We start from the raw sequence: 24,945 nt of genomic DNA on the forward strand, positions 1-24,945 counted from the left end.
CAAATGATTTGAAAGTAGGATATATTTCAGTGATACATAAAAAAGGAGCGAAAGATGAGTGTAAAAATTATAGGGGAATAACAGTGACCAATACCTTCAGTAGATTATATGGAAGAATTATTAAATATTTGTTAGAACAAGAATACAAAGAAAAGGAGGCTGAAGAACAAGCAGGTTTTAGAGCTGGAAGATCAACAATTGATCATATCTTTTGCCTACAACAAATTATTGAAAAAAAAAAAATGGTTCGGGCACAACCTATACATTTAGTATTCATAGATATAGAAAAAGCCTATGATAGTGTGCCTTTATCCAGTTTATGGAAAGCTTTAATATCAATAGGAATAAATCCAAGAATAATTAAAGCAATTCAAAATTTATAAAAAAATTCTATTTCAAAAATAAAAATTGGTAAATATCTATCACATGGATTCCAAGTCACAAAAGGATTACGTCAAGGATGTAGCATCTCACCTACATTGTATAAAATATATACAGAAGTAACTTTACAGAATTGGAAGAAAAAATGTCACGCTATGGGAATACCAATAAATGATAAAACAATATACTCGTTACAATTTGCAGATGACCAACTGATTATAGCCCAAGACTATGAGGACATAGAGTATATGACCAGAAAATTGATTCAAGAATATAAAAAATCAGGTCCAAATGTAAACATGAATAAAACAAAGTACATGGTAATTGGTGGAGTGAATGGAGACTTAATATTAGAAGAAGGGATGGGAACAGTAACAGCTACTGAGGAATATAAATATTTAGGTGTGAAAATTACAAATGATGGGAAACAGGACAAAGAAATTAGATCAAGAATAAATTCTGGAAAGACGACAATCTCTTTATTGAATGGAATTCTCTGGGACAAACACATAACAACTGATAACAAAATAAGGATTTTTAAAACAATAGTTAGGAGCATTATTACATATGGTTCAGAAGTGTGGACAACAAAATGGCAACTGAAATCAAAATTATTAGCCACAGAAATGGATTTCTGGAGACGTTCAGCAAGAATATCAAGACGAGAAAGAATAAGAAATGAAGTAATCAGAGACAAGATGAAATGTAAAAATTCAATTATTGATTTCATCGAGCACAAACAACTTAAATGGTATGGACACATTAGACGAATGGAACAGGAAAGGCTACCAAAATGCATAACTGACTGGGTACCAATTGGAAGAAGAAAAAGGGGACGACCACCTGATACATGGATACAGGGAGTTCAGTCAGCAATGAGGAAGAACAACATTCCTGAAGATTTATGGACAAATAGAGAAGAGTGGAGAACAATAATTAGTGACTTACTGTAATCTAGTATAGGTGCTGGAAAAATGTACTCACATTGTAAATCCAGAATAATAATAATGGACTGTCAAAGTAGCTGATTAGTATGTTCCAGACCAGGACAATACTGAGTGACCAGTGGTGTGCTCCGAAGTTGTTTTTTGGAGGATCAGTAATACCAGGACTGGATGTGATGGCCTGGGAAATCTGCTTTTGAACTGGGCTGGTGGAGTAATTACATTCAGTGAAGGCCGAGATGAGAATGGTGGTGCTGATAAGAATTACATTCTAATTAAATGGTCAAAAATTGATTGTTTTCACTGTTGCATCAAAGTCTGTTTTGTGTGTGATCTGCGTTGTTGAGAAATATGAAACATAAAACCGAGTCATATACAATGTGAGTGCACTACCTTTTAACTGCAGCGCATTCACAGTTTTCCCCTCTTCCTCCTCCTCATGCTCAGACAGTGTGCCATGGCAGTGAGGAAATGTGCAGCTAGGCTGAGCACTATGGCACTCGCGTGCCAGGGCACAGCCTGCAAATCGAATTCTTGGTTGCCCCTGTTCCAGAGGGTACACCTCACTAAGCAAATGGATTATTTTCAGTGATGATCATGACAAAGATGAAGCACATTGTGTAGAATAATGCATTACCTTGAAACATCTGAAATGATTCTGTTCTGCTGATAAAAATAGTACTGAAGCTAGTGCCAATATTTGTGGGACTCCAATTCATAAAAATATTCTCACAGTTACCGTGCATATTAATTTAGCATAAAAAAATTATTACTTCCAAGTAACAAATCTGGTAATCTTTAATTTGTATATTTGTTCCATTGGAACCCTTTAGGTGTCTAATAAATCTACAATATTAAGGGAAATAATGACATCAAGAACTAATTATCTGTTTGGTAGTGTTTGGTTTTATCTTTTCTCCCAAAAGCTACAGGATACAACTAGATTAAAGGAAGTGGTAATAATAAAACAAGTATGCAATGACATAAATTGCCTATTTCAGTTACACCTATGGTGATATTTGCAGTACTTACCCATAACTCCTGAAGACTTTTACAGCTTTCAAGCCATGACAACAGGGTAGAAAAATGAATACCCCATTTTGTCACATAGACATATAAAAATTGCAACTGCAGAAGAGGATTTGGACAATTGTTTTCAAGTGGCTCTGAGGACCAGTTAAATGACAACCTCTTCAGCTGAAAACAGATAGGACTTATGAGAGATTATACCAAGTTACAAGATACACAACACAGCCAAAAGATTACATAAATTTCTGAACGCATATGTCATTAAGAGTATTTATACACTGTTAATCCATTAACAAACATAACAACATACACTACTGTTTTGAAAAAGTGAGACACCAAGATCAAGAGATGTGATCACAATGAAATTATTCCACCACTTAGGGACATGCCACTATACAAACAATTAGCTTCACAGACCTGTATATGCACTGTTACTGTGGAAATTCAGTACGAAGCAGCACCACCACATGCTGCAATCAGAGCCACTAGTGGCATGGAGTCAAAGAGCACCTGAGTATGCTGCTGGGGAATTTTGCGCCACGTGTTTTGTATGTGCATCCACAAGGCATCAACTGTGGCTGCAGGAAGACCTGAACAAACAAGTTGCCGACCGACCGTATCCCAGACACACCCAATGGGTGACATGCCATGCAAATGGGCAGGCCAGGGAAGCAGTGGTACCCCTCATTCTTTGCCACATGTAACTGGATGTTGTCCAGCTGAAATATGGCATGTGCAATGGCTTGTATGAGGGGCAGTGCCTCAGGCTATAAAACGCCCCTAATGTAGTGGTAGCTGTTTAGACTGCCCTCAAGTCTTAGGAGGTGAAACTGCACATTGCAAGCGATGTCACCCCAAACCATTACACTTCACAGTTGTACGCTGTGTCGCTCAACAATACAGTCTGCCCGATTGTGTTCAATGTGGTGGTGTCAAACATGTATGTGGCCATTACTGTAGTGTAGGACAAGTTGAAGTGGGACTCATCTGAAAACACTAGATTTTGCCACTCAGCATGCCAGTGTTGGTATTCCTGAGCCCTCAGTGGTAGACACAGTTTGTGGGCCCCAGTCAATGGAAGCCAGCACAACTGCATACAAGCCACCAGTTCAGCCTGCAGAAGACAATGACAAACTGTCGACGCATACGTGTCCACAGCTGTTGCAGTGCTACGATGTCACACCAACACTGTGGATCGAGCTGTTCTGTCTGTTATGGTCAAACAGAAAAGATGGCCATCATCACTTTGTGTCATACAGTACTCTGTCAGCACTGTGTACAGCCCTCTTCTCTCCAATGGTTCCACATACACCTCACTGTTGAAGCAGCATGCCATGCACCACTTGCAATGTCATGGGTCAACAGACCCACCTCCCAGAAACCAATCATTTTACCCCATTCGAACGCACTCACTTGCCGATATTCTACCCCATGATGCGTAGAGGAACTGGGTTACAATTTCCCTTTTTTATGAAGACACTCCACTGACTGAGCATTGCATAACAATGACCTGTTCTGTTGCACAAATGAGGATGCTGTTGGGCCTAAATGCACAACACCTCTGTCATTTAAATCATTTATTAGGGTTCTGCTGTTCTATGTGTCCTCTTTTTATGGTGTGTGGCAGGTGATTGCTTCTGAGTGCTTCACTGTTTATAAACCTTAGCGTCATTCTCTTCATTAAAGGAGAGGAGTACAGTACTTTTTTACATAAGAATAACACACTAATATCATGTCAAAATGATTTCCTCAGTGAAACACACACACACACACACACACACACACACACACACACACACACACACTCACACACACACACATCCGCACATAACAGACACAAGCAGCTCATACCTCACCTGTCATTCAACAACATCTTTGCCTCTGTACTTCCACCTCGACTGACATCTCTGCCCGAACTCTTTGCCTTTACATGTGTCTGCTTGTGTCTGTATATGTGCAGATGGATATGTGTGTGTGTGTGTGTGTGTGTGTGTGTGTGTGTGTGTGCGCACGTGCGCAAGCGTATACCTGTCCCTTTTTCCCCCTAAGGTAAGTCTTTCCGCTCCCGGGATTGGAATGACTCCTTCCCCTCTCCCTTAAAACCCACATCCTTACGTCTTTCCCTCTTCTTCCCTCTTTCCTGATGAAGCAACCGTTGGTTGCGAAAGCTAGAATTTTGTGTGTATGTTTGTGTGTCTATCAACCTCTCTCTCTCTCTCTCTCTCTCTCTCTATATATATATATATATATATATATATATATATATATAGAGAGAGAGAGAGAGAGAGAGAGAGAGAGAGAGAGAGAGGGAAACATTCCACGTGGGAAAAAATATATCTAAAAAACAAAGATGATGTGACTTACCAAACGAAAGAGCTGGCACGTCGATAGACACACAAACAAACACAAACATACACACAAAATTCTAGCTTTCGCAACCAACGGTTGCCTTGTCAGGAAAGAGGGAAGGAGAGGGAAAGACGAAAGGATTTGGGTTTTAAGGGAGAGGGTAAGGAGTCATTCCCATCCCGGGAGCGGAAAGACTTACCTTAGGGGGAAAAAGGACGGGTATACACTCGCACACACACACATATCCATCCACATATATACAGACACAAGCAGACATGTCTGTATATGTCTGCTTGTGTCTGTATATGTGTGGATGGATATGTGTGTGTGTGCGAGTGTATACCCGTCCTTTTTTCCCCCTAAGGTAAGTCTTTCCGCTCCCGGGATTGGAATGACTCCTTACCCTCTCCCTTAAAACCCAAATCCTTTCGTCTTTCCCTCTCCTTCCCTCTTTCCTGACGAGGCAACCGTTCGTTGCGAAAGCTAGAATTTTGTGTGTATGTTTGTGTTTGTTTGTGTGTCTATCGACGTGCCAGTGCTTTCGTTTGGTAAGTCACATCATCTTTGTTTTTTAGATATATTTTTTCCCACGTGGAATGTTTCCTTATATAACAGAGGGAAACATTCCACGTAGGAAAAGGATATATATGATATGATTACAATAGAGGGAAACATTCCACGTAGGAAAAATATATCTAAAAACAAAGATGATGTGACTTACCAAATGAAGGTGCTGGCAGGTCGACAGACACCAGACACACAAACAAACACAAACATACACACAAAATTCAAGCTTTCGCAACAAAATGTTGCCTCATCAGGAAAGAGGGAAGGAGAAGGAAAGACGAAAGGATGTGGGTTTTAAGGGAGATGGTAAGGAGTCATTCCAATCCCGGGAGCGGAAAGACTTACCTTAGGGGGAAAAAAGGACGGGTATACACTCGCACACACACACATATCCATTCACACATATACAGACACAAGCAGACATATTTAAAGACAAAGAGCTTGGGCAGAGATGTCAGTCGAGGCGGAAGTGCAGAGGCAAAGATGTTGTTGAATGACAAGTATGAGTGGCGGCAACTGGAAATTAGTGGAGATTGAGGCCTGGTGGGTAACGGGAAGAGAGGATATATTGAAGAGCAAGTTCCCATCTCCGGAGTTCGGATAGGTTGGTGTTGGTGGGAAGTATCCAGATAACCCGGATGGTGTAACACTGTGCCAAGATGTGCTGGCCGTGCACCAAGGCATGTTTAGCCACAGGGTGATCCTCATTACCAACAAACATTGTCTGCCTGTGTCCATTCATGCGAATGGACAGTTTGTTGCTGGTCATTCCCACATAGAATGCATCACAGTGTAGGCAGGTCAGTTGGTAAATCATGTGGGTGCTTTCACATGTGGCTCTGCCTTTGAGCGTGTACACCTTCCGGGTTACAGGACTGGAGTAGGTGGTGGTGGGAGGGTGCATGGGACAGGTTTTACACCGGGGGCGGTTACAAGGATAGGAGCCAGAGGGTAGGGAAGGTGGTTTGGGGATTTCATAGGGATGAACTAAGAGGTTACGAAGGTTAGGTGGACGGTGGAAAGACACTCTTGGTGGAGTGGGGAGGATTTCATGAAGGATGGATCTCATTTCAGGGCAGGATTTGAGGAAGTCGTATCCCTGCTGGAGAGCCACATTCAGAGTCTGGTCCAGTCCCGGAAAGTATCCTGTCACAAGTGGGGCACTTTTGTGGTTCTTCTGTGGGAGGTTCTGGGTTTGAGGGGATGAGGAAGTGGCTCTGGTTATTTGCTTCTGTACCAGGTCGGGAGGGTAGTTACGGGATGCGAAAGCTGTTGTCAGGTTGTTGGTGTAATGGTTCAGGGATTCCGGACTGGAGCAGATTCGTTTGCCACGAAGACCTAGGCTGTAGGGAAGGGACTGTTTGATGTGGAATGGGTGGCAGCTGTCATAATGCTGGTACTGTTGCTTGTTGGTGGGTTTGATGTGGACGGACGTGTGAAGCTGGCCATTGGACAGATGGAGGTCAACGTCAAGGAAAGTGGCGTGGGATTTGGAGTAGGACCAGGTGAATCTGATGGAACCAAAGGAGTTGAGGTTGGAGAGGAAATTCTGGAGTTCTTCTTCACTGTGAGTCCAGATCATGAAGATGTGATCAATAAATCTGTACCAAACTTTGGGTTGGCAGGCCTGGATAACCAAGAAGGCTTCCTCTAGGCGACCCATGAATAGGTTGGCGTACGAGGAGGCCATCCTGGTACCCATGGCTGTGTATATATCTCTCTGCATGTGTGTGTTTTGTTGAGGTCTTCAGAGATGGTTTGAAGCAGCCCTCCATGCTACTCTATCCTGTGCAAGCGTCTTCATTTCCAAGAAACTATTACGAGCTACATCCTTCTGAATCTGCTTAGTGTATTCAACTCTTGGTCTCCCTCTACAATTTTTACCCTCCACACAGTCCTCCAATACTAAATTGCAATTGGTGATCCCTTGATGCCTCAGAACATGTCCTACCAACCAATCCGTTCTTCTAGTCAAGTTGTAACACAAATTTCTCTTCTCCCCAATTCTATCCAGTACCTCCTCATTAGTTACGTGATCTGCCTCTCTAATCTTCAGCATTCATCTGTAGCACCACATTTCTCTTCTTGTCTAAACAAGTTATCATCCATGTTTCACTTCGATACACAGCTACACCCCATACAAATACTTTCAGAAAAGACTTCCTCACACTTAAATCTAAACTTGATGTTAACAAATTTCTCTTCTTCAAAAATGCTTTCCTTGCCATTTCGAGTCCACATATTATATCCTTTCTACTTCGACCATCATCAGTTATTTTTCTCCCTAAATAGCAAAACTCATCTACTACTTTAAGCGTCTCATTTTCTAATCTAATTCCCTCAGAATCAGCTGATTTAATTTGACTGCATTCTATTATCCTCATTTTGCTTTTTTGATGTTAATCTTACACTCTCCTTTTAAGACACTGTCCATTCCGTTCAACTGCTCTTCCAGGTCCTTTGCTGTCTCTGACAGAATTACAATGTCATCGGCAAACCTCAAAGTTTTTATTTCTTCTCCCTCGATTTTAATTCCTACTCCAAATTATTCTTTTGTTTCCTTTACTGCTTGCTCAATATACAGATTGAATAACATTGGGGATAGGCTACAACCCTGTCTCACTCCCTTCCCAACCGCTACTTGCCTTTCATGCCACTCGACTCTTATAACTGCCATCTGGTTTCTGTACAAATTGAAAATTGCCTGTTGCTCCCTGTATTTTATTCCTGCCACATTCAGAATTTGAAAGAGAGTATTCCAATCAACATTGTCAAAAGCCTTCTCTTAAGTCTACAAATGCTAGAAACATAGGTTTGCCTTTCCTTAATCTTTCTTCTAAGATAAGTCGTAGGGTCAGTATTGCCTCATGTGTTCCAACAATTCTACGAAATCCAAACTGATCTTCCCCGAGGTCAGCTTCTACCAGTTTTCCATTCATCTGTAAAGAATTCGTGTTAGTATTTTGCAGCCATAACTTATTAAATTGATAGTTTGGTAATTTTCACACCTGTCAACATCTGCTTTCATTGGGATTGGAATTATCATATTCTTCTTGAAGTCTGACGGTATTTCGCCTGCCTCATACATCTTGCACACCAGATGGTAGAGTTTTGTCATGACAGGCTCTCCCAAGGCAGTCAGTAATTCTAATGGAATGTTGTCTACTCCTGGGGCCTTGTTTCGGCTCAGGTCTTTCAGTGCTCTGTCATATTCTTCATGCATTATCATTTCTCCCATTTCATCTTCATCTGCGTCCTCTTCCATTTCCATAATATTGCCCTCAAGTACATCATCCTTGTATAGACTCTCTATATACCCCTTCCACCTTCTGCTTTCCCTTCTCTGCTTAGAATTTGTTCTCCATCTGAGCTCTTGATATTCATACAGGTGGTTCTCTTTTCTCCAAAGATCTCTCTAATTTTCCTGTAGGCAGTATCTATCTTACCCCTAGTGAGATAAGCCTCTACATCCTTACATTTGTCCTCTAGCCATCCCTGCTTAGCCATTTTGCACTTCCTGTCGATCTCATTTCCAAGACGTTTGTATTCCTTTTTGCCTACTTCATTTACTGCATTTTTATATTTCCTCTTTTCATAAATTAAGTTCAATATCTCTTCTGTTTCCCAAGGATTTCTACTAGCCCTCTTCTTTTTACCTACTTGATCCTCTGCTGCCTTTACAATTTCATCTTTCAAAGCTACCCATTCTTCTTCTACTGTATTACTTTCCCCCGTTCTTGTCAATCGTTCCCTAAGACTCTCTCTGAAACTCTCTACAACCTCTGGTTCTTTCAGTTTATCCACATTTTTGCAGTTTCCTCAGTTTTAATCTACAGTTCATAACCAATAGATTGTGGTCCAGAGTCCACACCTGCCCCTGGACATGTCTTACAATTGAAAACCTGGTTCCTGAATCTCTGTCTTACCATTATACAGGGTGTTACAAAAAGGTACAGCCAAACTTTCAGGAAACATTCCTCACACACAAATAAAGAAAAGATGTTATGTGGACATTTGTCCAGAAATGCTTAATTTCCATGTTAGAGCTCATGTAGTGTACTTCCTCGATTCACCGCCAGTTGGCCCAATTGAAGGAAGGTAATGTTGACTTCGGTGCTTGCGTTGACATGCGACTCATTGCTCTACAGTACTAGCATCAAGCACATCAGTATGTAGTATCAACAGGTTAGTGTTCATCACGAACGTGGTTTTGCAGTCAGTGCAATGTTTACAAATATGGGGTTGGCAGATGCCCATTTGATGTATGGATTAGCATGGGGCAATAGCCGTGGCGCGGTATGTTTGTATCAAGACAGATTTCCAGAACGAAGGTGTCCCGACAGGAAGACGTTCGAAGCAATTGATCGGCGTCTTAGGGAGCACGGAACATTCCAGCCTATGACTCGCGACTGGGGAAGACCTAGAATGACGAGGACACCTGCAATGGACGAGGCAATTCTTCGTGCAGTTGATGATAACCCTAATGTCAGCGTCAGAGAAGTTGCTGCTGTACAAGGTAACGTTGTCCACGTCACTGCATGGAGAGTGCTATTGGAGAACCCATTGTTTCCGTACCATGTACAGCATGTGCAGGCACTATCAGCAGCTGATTGGCCTCCACGGGTACACTTCTGCGAATGGTTCATCCAACAATGTATCAATCCTCATTTCAGTGCAAATGTTCTCTTTGCAGATGAGGCTTCATTCCAACGTCATCAAATTGTAAATTTTCACAATCAACATGTTTGGGCTGACGAGAATCCGCACGCAATTGTGCAATCACGTCATCAACACAGATTTTCTGTGAACGTTTAGGCAGGTATTGTTGGTGATGTCTTGATTGGGTCCCATGTTCTTCCACCTACACTCAATGGAGCACGTTATCATGATTTCATACGTGATACTCTACCTGTGCTGCTAGAACATATGCCTTTACAAGTACGACACAACATGTGGTTCATGCACGATGGAGCTCCTGCACATTTCAGTCGAAGTGTTTGTACGTTTCTCAGCAACAGATTCGGTGACCGATGGATTGGTAGAGGTGGACCAATTCCATGGCCTCCACACTCTCCTGACCTCAACCCTCTTGACTTTCATTTATGGGGGCATTTGGAAGCTCTTGTCTATGCAACCCCGGTACCAAATGTAGAGACTCTTCGTGCTCATATTGTGGATGGCTGTGATACAATATGCCATTCTACAGGGCTGCATCAGCGCATCAGGGATTCCATGTGACGGAGGGTGGATGCATGTATCCTCGCTAACGGAGGGCATTTTGAACATTTCCTGTAACAAAGTGTTTGAAGTCACGCTAGTAGTTCTGTTGCTGTGTGTTTACATTCCATGATTAATGTGATTTGAAGAGAAGTAATAAAATGAGCTCTAACATGGAAAGTAAGCGTTTCCGGACACATTTCCACATAACATATTTTCTTTCTTTGTGTGTGAGGAATGTTTCCTGAAAGTTTGGCCATACCTTTTTGTAACACCCTGTATAATCAATTTGAAACTTTCCACTGTCTCCAGGCATCTTCCACGTACACAACCTTCTTTCATGATTTTTAAACCAAGTGTTATCTATGATTAAGTTATGCTCTGTGCACAATTCTACCACGCAACTTCCTCTTTCATTCCTTATCCCTATTCCATATTCGTCTACAACTTTTCCTTCTCTTCCTTTCCTACTATCGAATTCCAGTCCCCCATGACTATTAAATTTTTGTCTCCCTTCACTATCTGAATAATTTCTTTTATCTCATCATACATTTATTCAATCTCTTCGTCTTCTGCAGAGCTAGTTGGCATATAAACTTGTACTACTGTGGCAGGCATGGGCTGTGTGTCTATCTTGGCTACAATTACGCGTTCACTACGCTGTTTGTAGTAGCTTACCTGCGCTCCTATTTTTTTTTTTTTTTTTTACTCACTACTAAAACTACTCTTGCGTTATCCCTATTTGATATTGTATCAATAACCTGGTATTCACCTGATCAGAAGTTTTGTTCCTCCAGCAGCCGAACTTCATTAATTCCCACCCTATCTAATTTTAACCTATCCATTTCCCTTTTTAAATTTTCTAACCTACCTACCCAATTGAGGGATCTTACATTCCACGTTCTGATCTGTAGAACGGGAGTTTTCTTTCTCCTGATAACGATGTCCTCCTGAGTAGTCCCCGCCTGGAGATCCAAATGGGGGACTCTTTTACCTCCAGAATGTTTTACCCAAGAGGACGCCATCATCATTTAACCATACAGTAAAGCTGCATGTTCTCAGGAAAAATTACAGCTGTAGTTTCCCCTCGCTTTCAGCTGTTCGCAGTACCAGCACAGCAAGGCCGTTTTGGTTAAAGTTTCAAGGCCAGACCAGTGAATCATCCAGACTATTGCCCCTGCAACTACTGAAAAGGCTGCTGCCCCTCTTCAGAAACCACACGTTTGTCTGGCCTCTCAACAGATACCCCTCTGTTGTGGTTGCACCTACGGTACAGCTGTCTGTATAACTGAGGTGCGCAAGCCTCCCTACCAGCAGCAAGGTCCATGTTTCATACATATAAATGCACACTCATACACTCCCTCCCTCCCTGTACATCTGTCTCTCTACATGTCCACAGTCACATGAACCATGTCTCATTATTATTCTTTTCTGGTGTGATTTTCAAAATCCTTTTCCATTCATTCTCAAATACTGCCAAAAGAAAACCAAACCCAGTAAACTTTGAGAAACAATGTGCTCCTTGTTCCCACAAGGCTGATCACTTCAACGTATTACTTTCAGTATACAACTGGCCAATCAGTGTAGGGATTAACAATTTGGGATACGTAGCACACACAAGATCATGTCTAATCCTTCAGGGTATTAACTTTGCTGTATGAATCAAAACTGGAACATCAGGGACTTTTAACCTATTTTATTTTCTTAACAGGATTCAGTTTGTTTCCCCATATCATCAGGAGCTATTTCTCATCCACTGCCAGATAAAGGCCTTCTATAGAGTTTTCTATGATTTACAGTTTTCAGCTACACAGATCCATATTGCTCCTGCATGTTTTCTAATGTTATGTACCCATTTTCCAACAGGTTAGCACCTCGATGTTTTCTCATTTCTTAGAAACCAGCAAAGAACTTCCTTGATCCGTTTGCCATAGATTCACTTGGCTGAATGTCCTGCCCCGCTCCATTTAATTTTCATTACACTTGTAATGATTGCTTCCATCTCAGTCTGTTCCTGATGAATTTGTTTGTTTTCACACCTCTTTTAGTAATTCCTAACACACAGCCTGAGCTTAGTCTTTCCCAGATTACAAAAACTTATTTGTGAGGAACTCTGTTCGATATAGCTATGTGATTTGTGGCAAACGGTAGCTTAACTCATGGTGTTTTTATAGATTAACTTCTGCATGTCTGTGCAATTTTTTATAAATAGTAGCTTAACTCACGATGTTTTTATGGAGACACTTCTACATGTGCTCTGATTCCCCCCCCCCCTTTTCTTTCTTTCTCTCTCTCTCTCTCTCTCTCTCTCTCTCTCTCTCTCTCTCGTTCAACCATGGGTAGTGTTTCAAGATTTCAAGATGATGGTGAATTACCATACTGGGGGTTCTTTGTTCAGCAGTTCTTGGATGAAATCTTTCCGGACCGATCAATTGGTAGAAACAGTCCTACATCGTGGCCTCCAAATTCGCCAATTCATCCTCTTGATGTTCTTTCTGTGGGGTTATATTATGATACAGTGTTCAGTTCACCAGTTCCTGAGAAGCAAACTCTTACAACATGAATATGAGAGGCTTTAGAGATGGTGATCACAACCCTGGTCATTGGTCAGGAGATTGTCAGAATATGTGAATACATTACAGTAAAGTGGAACCGCTAATATTTACAGAATTAATACATTTTCAGAATGGAACATAGTTATGCAATTTTAGTATGATCCAAGATGTAACCTTGAGGAACATCACATGTAATTAATTCCCAATCAGATGAAGACAGACTGCTTACTGCGCAGGTATTTCACAACAAGACCTTTTGTTTCCTGTTACTTAGGTAAGACTAACCACTTCACAGCAGTGTAGGTGACATCATAGTATTCTAATTTACTTAAGAGAATGTTGTGACTCACACAGTCAAAGACTTTTGGCACATCACAGAAAATGCCAGTAGCCTCTAATTTGTTATCTAATGAATTAAGGGCATTTTCACTGCAGGTGTAAGTAGATTTCTCTGTATCAGAACCCTTAAGGAAACCCAACTGTGACTTGTACAACATATTATTTGCAGTCAGGTGCTTAAGAAGATGCTGGAACACAACCTTTTCAAATATTTTTGAAAAATCCAGCAAAAGTGAAACTGGGCAGTAGTTTGATGGTGTCTCCTTATCCCCCTTCTTGTAAAGAGGTTTAACTTCCGCATATTTTTGCCAGTCTGGGAATGTTCCACTGACAAGAGATTGATTACACAAATAACTTAAGATAGAACTCAACTCACATGAGCACTCTTTGATTAACATCGTTCGCATGTTATCATAACCACTAGAATACTTTGATTTTAAGGATTTTATGATGTCACTTCTTTGAGAGACATGTGCGTCACTTCCATTTTACCAAAGTTATTTGCGAAGACTGGTCTCAGATACTCCATTGCACAGTTTACTGAACCTGATAACCCCAATGCAGTAGCCACCAGAAAGATCGCGGGAGGCGCACATCGGCACAGCGCATCACGGACGGTAGTTGCCGCAAAAGAGTCCCATCCACCAGAGGGCACGCGAGAATTCGGCCGCGACCTCTGCCGGCGGAACAACAACAACTCAGGCAGCACGGGCCGTGCCCAGTCAGTTCACATCGGGCATGCCTATGAGACAGTTCTCGGTCTACTCTGAAGTGCGACGGAAAACGTGAACCGTGTTACTACACCCAAGTTGTCAGTAACAGGAACAAAGTATTTGTTTAAGAGGTTTGCAACAGTACATGCAATTGTTACCAACGTCTCATTTATTTGTAGAGCTACCTGTTCCTCTTGCTTTTTGGCCCCATCCATCCCTGTCTTCACTATATCCCATACAGTTTTTATTTTGTTGTCTGACATAATTATCTTCTTCTCATAATAAAACTGCGTAGATTTCTAGATTACGTATTTCAACACTTTGCTGCAAAACAGCCATGTATGGAAGTGAAACATGAACGATAAATAGTTTAGACAAGAAGAGAATAGAAGCTTTCGAAATGTGGTGCTACAGAAGAATGCTGAAGATTAGATGGGTAGGTCACATAACTAATGAGGAGGTATTGAATAGAATTGGGGAGAAGAGGAATTTGTGGCACAACTTGACTAGAAGAAGGGATCGGTTGGTAGGACATGTCCTGAGGCATCAAGTGATCACCAATTTAGTACTGGAGGGCAGCGTGGAGGGTAAAAATCGTAGAGGGAGACCAAGAGATGAATACACTAAGCAGATTCAGAAGGATGTAGGCTGCAGTAGGTACTGGGAGATGAAGAAGCTTGCACAGGATAGAGTAGCATGGAGAGCTGCATCAAACCAGTCTCAGAACTGAAGACCACAACAACAACAACAACAACAACAACAACATTTGTAATGTGTTACAATGCTAACATCAGAGCTGTTCCCAGACATTAGATACAGTCTCCTTTTCGGCCCGCATGATACCTTTATTCCTTGTGTAATCCATGGTTTATTTTTAGACTTCTGTTTGATTTTAATTACCTTTAGAGTAAAGCAACTTTCAAATGAAGAAGTAACTTTATAAATGAATACTTTGTATTTTCCATTTGAGTCAGAAGTACTGTAAACGTCTATCCAGTTCATGTCTTTGAGTACTCTCCTATATTTCTCAAATTTTGACTGATTTATTACCCTCCTGTACACAGATTTAATAAATTTTTTACCCTGACAAGTTTCAACATTTAACACAGGATGCTGCATATCATGATGAGATAGTGATATGACTTCTTTTCCCTAGATTTGTCTAAAATATATTATCAATAGCAGTCTCAGAGCATTTACATACCCTAGTTGAAAAGTTCACAGTAGGAATTAAATTGAATGACAGTGTTACTGACTGCAGTACAAGGGTGGTTTGAAAAGTTCTTGGAACAGAATAGAAAAAAAGTACTTACTTCACTGAAGCTTTTTTTACTTTTCAAATGTAGTCTGCTTGTAGGTTAATGCACTTGGTCCAATGATGTTCCAGTGCCTTGACTCCATCTCGAAAATGAGTTTCCTCCAGACTTGCAAAATAGTTGTCAACTCTGGCTATCAACTCTTCGTTTGAAGTGTATGTTCATCTACCAAGAAAAATTTTCAGTTTTGGGAAGAGATGGAAGTCTGACGGAGCCATATCAGGTGAATAAGATGGGTGTGGCAACAATTCATACCTCAGTTCGTGTAATTTTGCCATGGCGACGGCACGTGTGCATGTGTGCGTCAAGAGTTGCAGCACCCATCTTGCAGATAATTTTGTCGTTTCTAATTCTTCAGTTAAAATGTGCTATACCCTTTCAGATGACATCCAGCAAGCATGATCAATTTCATGCACTTTCAACTGGTGATCCTCCATGACCATCGTGTGCACTTTTGCAATGATTTCTGGAGTAGCAACACATCTTGGCCAACCAGTGCGCAGACCATCATCTAAGCTCACCCGACCAAGTTTAAATTCATTTGTCCACTTGGCAACAGTTGAATATGACAGAGCAGAGTCCCTCTGTGTATTCTGGAAATTGTCACAAATGTTCTTTGCTTTCATACCTTTCTTTACGAAGTATTTGATCACTGCTCGAATCTCGACTTTTTCCATCTTCGCAAATCACTACACGGGAACAACAACAGAGCCATGTCACCGCCACAGCTCTCTTCCGAGAGCATTGACGTGGCACGTGTTTACAAGCAACAGTCCAATGAATATCATGTGAACAACTCGTTGTGCTAGCGCTGACCTCTCATGATTATTCCAGGAATTTTTCAGACCACCCTTGTCATTGTTCACAGACAGACATTTTCAATAAACCCACATTAATATCACCAGCATCCACTATTTCCTTGTTTTTACTGTGAGATGGGACAACAGAGCTTCCAGATTTTTTACGAAGAGGTTAAAGTTTCCCAAAGGTGCTCCGTATATACTTACAATTATAAAGGACTTATAATGAAATAATACCTCTGTTCCACAAGCTTCTAAAAGCTGTTCTGAGCAAAATTTATTAATATCACTATTCTTGAAATTAAACAGTTTCTGACAATTGTGGCAACTCCTCCTTTCTCCATATTTTCTTTACAGAAGTAAGAAGCTAACTTGAATAATGTAACATTTAACATCGAGAGAGACTGAGTATCACCTAGGCATGCTACAGGCAACAAAAGGAGTACATGTGGAAGCGTATCAATAAAAATAGCTTTACAATTTAAGCTGCCATTAGTGTAGTTGTATTTAGCATATTTTCTTATGCACAAATCTTTTGTAACCAGGGAAAGACCTTATGTTCACCCTGTACATCTCTGTTTTTCACATCCATGTCTAACTGTCATAATCGGTTATACAGCCTGACAGAAAGCTTTCTCTCTCTCTCTCTCTCTCTCTCTTTCCAGGCACCGTGGAAGCTTACATGTGAAAGCTGACAGGTCCATAGAATTTTTGATGTTGTCTGCCTCCTGTACTTTGGAGTAGAATCATTATGGCATTATTCCAGTTTTTTGGAACAATCATCCTTTACTGATACTTTGTAAACAATTTTGAAAGTTTCTTTCGTATTACTTTGCCCCCAGGATTAATCATTTGTATTGGAACACAATTATCTCCTTGCATCTTACAATTCTTCATACCTCATGAGGCTTTTGCACTTCATCTTGGCCTAATTCTAGAGTATTATTATTTTCATAATTAACATTCTGTATTTCTGATTCACCTCTTGAACTATACAAACACTTAAAAGCATCTTGGAACTCTCATACTTTTTTCTGTTATTAGTTACTGTGCCAACTGTCATCTTTCTCTTTTTTGCATTTGGTGTATGTACTATGCAGTCAGCACACTAACTGTAATAAAATGGCAAGTGAGTGACTAGTGTGATTTCAGCATTCATCAAAACATGAGTTTTGATAAAATTTTTGTTCTTTTTTATCTGTTTCAAATTCTGAATACTATTTTTAGCACATCTAGTGTTTATTATGCTGAAGGTTTACCTGCACACTGTATTTCCTATAGGCGCATTCTCAGTCTCACTTTTCTTTCCATACTGAACTCACACTCATAACAAACTGTACACATCTGCATGTATTGTACACATCCCTTTTGCTGCACACACCTACATTAGTGTCTTTTTTCTCGTTACACAAGTGAAGACGTGACATCACTGTATTGGGTTTAGGGAGTGTCTAATGTTGTTTGGAATGTCTGTTAGATGTAATTTTGGTACAACATTTTGTTAATGTATGTATGTCTGGTGTTACTCAACTAGCACTAGTAGTGAAATAACATCTACGTCTACACTCTGCAAGCTACTTTACACTGTGTCGCAGAGGGTACTTTGTGTACAGCTGCCATTCCACCTTTTACTGCTCTAGTCACAAATGGTTTGTGATAAGAACATCGTCGGTAAGAATCCGTACATTCTCAGAACGTTAACAGTGAAGTGCATTGTGATGCAGAACCACTCTCTTGCAGTGTCTGTCAATGGAGTTGGTTAACATCTCCTTGATGCTTCCATTCTTACTAAATGAACCCATAATTAAATGCACTGCTCTTCTTGGCATCGTCTCTATTTCCTCTAACAATCATGTCTGGTAAGTATCCCCAGACTGAAGAAAGATATTCATGTGTTGGGGAACGAAATGATCACATGGTATTATTGGCTGGAAGACAATCATTGTTTTCAGAACCCATATTGATTCCTGCAGATATTTGTCTCTGTAAATGTCATAACAAGCGAACATAAAAGATGTTCCAAAATTCTACAACAGACCAACGTCAGAGGTATAGGCCTATAGTGCAGCTGTTCAATGACCCTTCTTGAAAACAGGAATGACCTGCGCTTTTTTCCAATCAGTGAGGAATGCTTCGTCCTCCAGCTCCATCTCCAGTATACTACTACTACAAAAGGAGCAAGGTTTTTCACTTACTCTATGTAGACACATACCGGTATCCCATCAGGTCCAGTGGCCTTCCCTCTGTTGAGCAGTTTCAGTTGTTGTTCTATTCTCACAGCCAGTTATTCCGATATCTGTCATTCTGATGATCGTGTTGTGACGAAACAAGCACTGCATCGTTTGAGAGTTACAGATGCGAGTGAGTGTGCCGGGACTTACCCCAGCTCAATGCTAGTAGTGCCATGACACCATAACACGTCTGTGCATAGCACACACGTATTGCACCATAATTTAAGAATGGAATTAAAAGTTCAAGTTGCTTTTCCAAACTTTGTTAGCATGTGTATATTAATTTGTAAATTGTCAAACCTCAGAATGATCGGGTCAATATTTTTCCCTGAATACATCATTTTAAGAAAAAAAATAAGTGGCACTAATTAATAAAGCTAGAAACCCAAAAAAATTGGTCATAATGTGCAGATGTACGAGGGCATTTCAAAAAGTAAAGATACAATGGCTCGCAGTCCTTAAATAGAACATTTATTTAGAAAACGTCAGTTACCGCTTATTAACTGGATTATTTGTTATTTTTCGACATAATCACCCCTGTTATTCAAACATTTGTTAAGTCGGTGCACAAGCTTTTGTATCCCACAATCATAGAAGGTTGCTGCCTGTCATCAGAACCACATTTCAACTTTATCTTTGATCTCTTCATCGTCGTGGAATGATTTTCCACCAAGATGTGACTTCAGGTAACGGAAGACATGGAAGTCGGTGGGTGCAAAGTCCAGGCTGTACGGCAGATGGTACAATACGTCCCGTTTGAATTGTTTGAGTAGTGCTTTGGTTACGAGCGCTGTGTGAGGCCGAGTGTTGTCATGAAGCAAGCAGACTCCACTTGTCAGCATTCCCCCGTGTTTGTTTTGAATTGCCCTTCGAAGACGTTTCAAAGTCTGGCAATATGCAGCAGCATTAATTTTCGTTCCAGGAGGCATAAATTCCAATAGAATAATGCCTTGTCTGTCCCAAAAAAACAGAAGCCATGATTTTCTTCGCTGAAATCGACGTTTTGCATTTCTTGGCTTTTGGTGAATTCGACTGGTGCCATTGATTCTTGCTTGGATTCAGGTGTATGCTGATAAACCCACATCTCATCACCTGTCACAATGTGATCAAGGAACTCATCACCTGCTTCAGCATAGCATGTGAGGAAGTCGAGTGCAAAGCCCATCCTTTTCTTTTTGTGTTCTTCCGTTAACAGTATTGGAACCCACCGTGCACACAATTTCCTGTACCCTAACTTGACAGTCACAACGTCATAAAGAGTTGTCATTGACAGGTCCGGTATGATCTGATGCAATTCTTTCAATGTGAGACGTCTATTCACACGAATTGCTTCCTCCGTTCTGTGAAGAAGGGCATCAAAGATCACAGATGGCCGACCTGTTCTTTGTTTGTCACAAACATCGGTCCTACCTCCAGAGAAATGATGACACCATTTCGTTACATTTTGTCAATTCATAACGTTCCCATAAACAGAAACAATTTCTTTGTGAATATCCGCTGGTCGCTGACCTTTCATGGAGAAAACATATGACAGAGCGCACTTAGCATTTGGCGGGATTCTGAATCGGTGCAGCCATTTTAAATACGATGTTCTCCAACCAGAAGCAACGTTCAACTGCCGAACGACCGCGAGGAGAAAGCTAACGGTTCAAGGTTAACACCAGTGTTGCCAACTTCCTTGTTACAACTCTTATGTTCCTCTGGCGTATGGTGTATCTTTACTTTCTGAAATACCCTCGTATGTCAAAATTAACTGGTACAAGTCTCAACGTGATAAAGAAATATTTTGGTAAGAATCCACGTTTTTAAGAAAAATGGAAGGTGCTAAATATTAGACGTAGAAATATGAAAATTTGTATGAAGCTTCAGTTCAACATAAAAATATTAATTATGTAACCCCATTGAGCTACCTCTGATATTTTTCAAGTAATTTTCAGAAAGCTAAATTTGGAACTAAAACATCCTTATTTGTAGTAGATTAAGTATCAGTTATATTAATGCTAGAAAGTTTTGGTTTGTTGAAACCTATTAAATAATACAACTATAAACGGTTTCAATGCCGGTATGTACATAATAACAAATACAAGGGTCTCTTAAAGTTGTAGTTTATAGGTCAGGTTCCACTGTTAGTTCCATTCTGAAAATTCTGGACAGCAAAGTTTAAATGCAGGTGAGCTAAAACTTTTTCTGTGATTTTAACCACCTTAACCACATCCATACAAAAATGACAAAGATTCTAAATTAATACACAACAGTGTTATAAAATATTGTGTGTCTGAGAAAACGGATGTTTAGAGGCTGCTACCATGGGCATAGAGTGGATGACAGCAGGTGTTCCCTTGGCCGTCCGCTGCGCCCCATATATAAATACATCCTGAGAGGCAAGACTAGGCTTCACTTCGCACCCAGCCACTGTACGATCCGCATCAATCAAACACCGGAGAACGCGCCACCTCGGATGATGTCAGAGACAGGCTGTTACTGTTGTGACAGTGCCACGAGATTTAAAAGTGCCGCTACGTCAGTACGCGAACACGGCGATAGAGGTGCTCCGCAGCTCGGCCGAGCGCGGGAGCGCCACCTGGCTATGAACGGCGCCGGCCACATGTCACGGCATGGCAGTCGAATGACAGATACGGAGTTAGTAGCAAGTAACCCGCTAGTGTTTCTACTTTTGTATATCCACGCAATTTATTAGTGATTAAAGGATATAACACTTTTTGGCGACGAGGTCGGATATTTTTTTTCCTGCGTTGTGGAATTGTGTGTTCGTGTTGGGGCAGACATGGAACAGCTTATGCAAGCGCTCATTGAACAACAAACACAGCTGACGGCTGCTATTCAGGCGTTGTCGACGTCGCTTACTCATCGTCTGTCTTCCTCTTCTCCGCCTCCGTTCCCTCCTTACAACAAGGCCGCTGAAGACTGGGAGGATTATGAGAAGCGTTTGCGGCAACACTTCTTGGTTTTCGGCGTTGTCGACGCTCCTATGTGTAAGTCGTTATTTCTATCTTGGATTTCCCCACGGATCTATCAGCTGCTATCTCAGTTAGCCCCTCTGCGGGAACCTGCCTCTCTGTCCTTCCAAGAAATGTGTGAATTATTGTCTAACTATTGCCGAAAAAACACCCACGTCGTTGCCGCCCGCGTGGCATTCTACCGGTGTCGTAAATAGCCCCATCAATCTTACCAGGCTTGGGTGGCGGAACTACACGGTCTGAGTAGGAAATGTCAGTTTGTCACGGACACTCATCATGAGTCTTATGCTGATTCAATGGTTCGGGACGCTATTCTATGGCTTGCTCCTGATAAAGAAGTTCGGCAACGTGCCTTACAACTGCCAAACCCGTCGTTGTCGGAAGTTCTCAGCATCGCTCAATCTTTTGAAGTGTCGCACGCTGCTGGTGCGCAAATAGACGCGTGGTGTGATGTGGGCGCTGTACAGACCGCTTTCGACACCGACAATTTGCCTGTTTCACAGGGGAACAACGATGTGGCGGCGGTTCACTCGCGTCAACAACGCCGCGTTGGGCCACCACGCTCGCAGCGAAAACAGCAACCACAGAAGCAGGTTCGTTCCGCACTTCCTTCTTGTCCACGTTGTTTCGTACAGCATGACAGGGCCGCGTGTCCAAAACGTTGGGCCACGTGTAATTCATGTAGGAAAAAAGGCCACATTGCTTCTGTGTGTCAGTCCCCTAAAGTTCCTGTCAACGAGGACGAGGCATCGGACATGAATGTTAACTGTGTGCTTTCTCAAACGAATAAGTTGTTTGTTACTGTTCGTGTTCTGGATAAAGACATTCGCATGCAAGTGGACACGGGCTCTGCAGTAACTCTCATTAATTCTCGCACGTATTTGGAGTTGGGCTCCCCTCCCTTGTCTCCCGTTACGCGAAATCTGCGAACTTATAATAAGCAGAAAATTCCTATCGTTGGCCAGTTTGATGCTTCCACTGCCTACAAGTCTGTTGTTAGGCCCCTCACATTTTATGTGGTGGATCATGCGGGCACAGAAAATCTGTTCGGTTATGATGCTTTCCAGTTGTTCGGGTTCTCCATTGATGATGATGTGCACCTCATATCTGAGGATATTCCGTATCAACAGCTGGATGGATTGTGTTCTGAATTCTCGTCCGTGTTCTCTGCTGGTCTGGGTCGGGCCAAGGATTTTGAAGCCCACATTACTCTTAAACCTACAGCTCGCCCTAAGTTTTTCCGGGCACGCCCTATTCCGATGGCGTTGCGTGCGCCTGTCAAGGCTGAGACAGACAGGTTAACAGCTTCAGGGATTCTCCTTCCTGTTACCTCCAGCGAATGGGCATCGCCCATCGTGGTGGTTTCTAAACCAAACGGGAGTCTGCGATTGTGCGGTGATTTTAAAGCCACTGTCAACGCTCAGAGCCTCATTGACACTTATCCTCTTCCCGTCCTGAGGAGTTATTTACCAAGCTCGCTGGGGGCCAGTTCTTTTCCAAACTTGACTTATCGGAGGCGTACCATCAGTTGCCATTGGATGCGTCTTCCAAGGAATTTCTCGTCATCAACATTCCTTGTGGGTTGTATCAGTACCAGCGGTTACCATTTGGCGTCGCTAGCGTGCCAGCCATTTTTCAGCGGTTTTTGGAACAGCTCACGGCTTCCGTTCCTGGCTGCATCAACTACCTGGATGACATTGTTGTCACGGGGGCCTCCACTGAGGAGCACCTTTGCAATTTGCGTTCACTGTTTCGGGTCCTGCATTCAGCTGGGTTGAAGTGCAATCTGGACAAGTCACAGTTTTTCCAACCCTCCATTGTGTATCTTGGTTTCCACTTGTCCCGTGAGGGTATACGTCCTCTACGAGAGCACGTTGCGGCCATTACCGCTCTACCCCGGCTGTCTATGGTCAAAGAACTTCAGGCGTTTCTCGGCAAGGTTGCTTATTATCACAAATTCATTCCATCCGCGGCGGCAGTGGCTCATCCTCTGCATCAGCTGTTACACAAAAACGTTCCTTTCTGTTGGTCCAACGAGTGTGAGCAGGCTTTTGTCCGCCTGAAGGCTCATTTGCAGTCGGCGCCTTGTCTTGCCACATTCCGTCCGGGTCAGCACTTGGTTCTGGCGACTGACGCATCACAGTATGGCCTAGGGGCTGTTCTCGCCCATCGGTATGAGGATGGGTCGGAACGACCCATCGCCTACGCTTCCAAGACCCTCAACGATGCCCAACGGCGTTACTCTCAAATCGAAAAGGAGGGGCTCGCTATCATTTATGCTCTAAAAAAGTTCAGCGTTTTTTTGTATGGTTCTAAGTTTCACCTCATCACCGACCACAAGCCGCTGGTCTCTCTGTTCAGCCCCTCGGCGTCGCTTCCGGATAAGGCAGCTCACCGCCTGCAACGTTGGGCCTTATACTTGTCTCGTTTTCACTATGAGATTCACTATCGCCCCACGGCCCAGCACGCCAACGCTGACGCGTTGTCGCGTTTGCCGATGGGCCCCGACCCAGTTTTCGATCGAGATGAACTCCTATGTTTCCACATTTATGAGGAAGAACGTCGTGCGGTCGAGGGTTTTCCACTTACAGGTTCGCAGGTCGCGTCGGCTACTGCGCGGGACCTGGTCCTGCGTCAGGTGATCGGTTTTGTTCAACGGGGTTGGCCGGACAGGACCGAGGGCCGGGCATCGGATCCCCTTCGCAACTACCATGCCTTGCGCCTTCGTCTGTCTGTTCGTGAGGGTGTTGTTCTTCTGGCCACGGATGGCGCATCTCCACGGGTCGTGGTGCCAGCCTCTCTTCGCAAAGATGTTCTCAAACTATTGCATGAAGGCCATTGGGGGCTTTCTCGGACTAAGTCCTTGGCCCGCAGGCACGTTAATTGGCCTGGTATTGATTCGGACATCGCCCACATGGTCGCTGCGTGTGGTCAGTGTGCTCAACAACTGGCTGCACCTCGGACTATGCCCTCTCCGTGGCCTGATCCGGCGCAGCCGTGGGAACGGGTGCACGCTGACTTTGCCGGCCCCTTCCTCGGCACTTATTGGCTACTGTCGATTGACGCCTTCTCGAAGTTTCCGTTTGTTGTTCGATGTCCGTCGCCCACCACTGCGGCGATGACGCTGGCTTTGTCCAAAATCTTTGCGCTAGAAGGTCTTCCATCCACGATTGTCACGGACAATGGCCCTCAGTTCTCTTCGCAGGCCTTCCTTGATTTTTGTACTGGACAAGGGATTCATCATGTTATAGCACCGCCCTTCCATCCGCAATCGAATGGGGAGGTCGAGCGCCTTGTCCGCACTTTCAAAAGCCAGATGAAAAAATTCCTTAGTGATTTGTCCACAGATGACGCTCTGTTGCAATTTCTGAGTTCTTATCGCTTCACGCCTCTGGGTGATCGCAGCCCTGCTGAACTCTTGCATGGCCGCCAACCGCGCACTCTACTGCACCTGCTTCACCCTGTCAGGCCTTGTACTGTGTCCCCTAGTGCGGGAAAATACCCGGTGGGTGCCGACGTGTGGGCA

The 24,945-nt window shown here is 42.6% G+C and overlaps 1 protein-coding gene across 3 annotated transcripts in view; it reads right to left on the minus strand.

Annotated features, from left to right (window-relative positions):
* The window catches only part of LOC126199189 (uncharacterized), a 200,766-nt gene that overhangs the window by 131,799 nt on the left and 44,022 nt on the right, over positions 1 to 24,945 (minus strand). For all 3 annotated transcript variants that reach the window (XM_049935969.1, XM_049935967.1, XM_049935968.1), the window contains one exon: positions 2,358 to 2,522. In XM_049935969.1, the coding sequence (XP_049791926.1) occupies positions 2,358 to 2,522 (165 nt within the window). The remainder of the gene's footprint in view (positions 1 to 2,357; positions 2,523 to 24,945) is intronic.

Source organism: Schistocerca nitens, chromosome 8, assembly GCF_023898315.1.
Source record: "Schistocerca nitens isolate TAMUIC-IGC-003100 chromosome 8, iqSchNite1.1, whole genome shotgun sequence".
NCBI lineage: Eukaryota > Metazoa > Arthropoda > Insecta > Orthoptera > Acrididae > Schistocerca > Schistocerca nitens.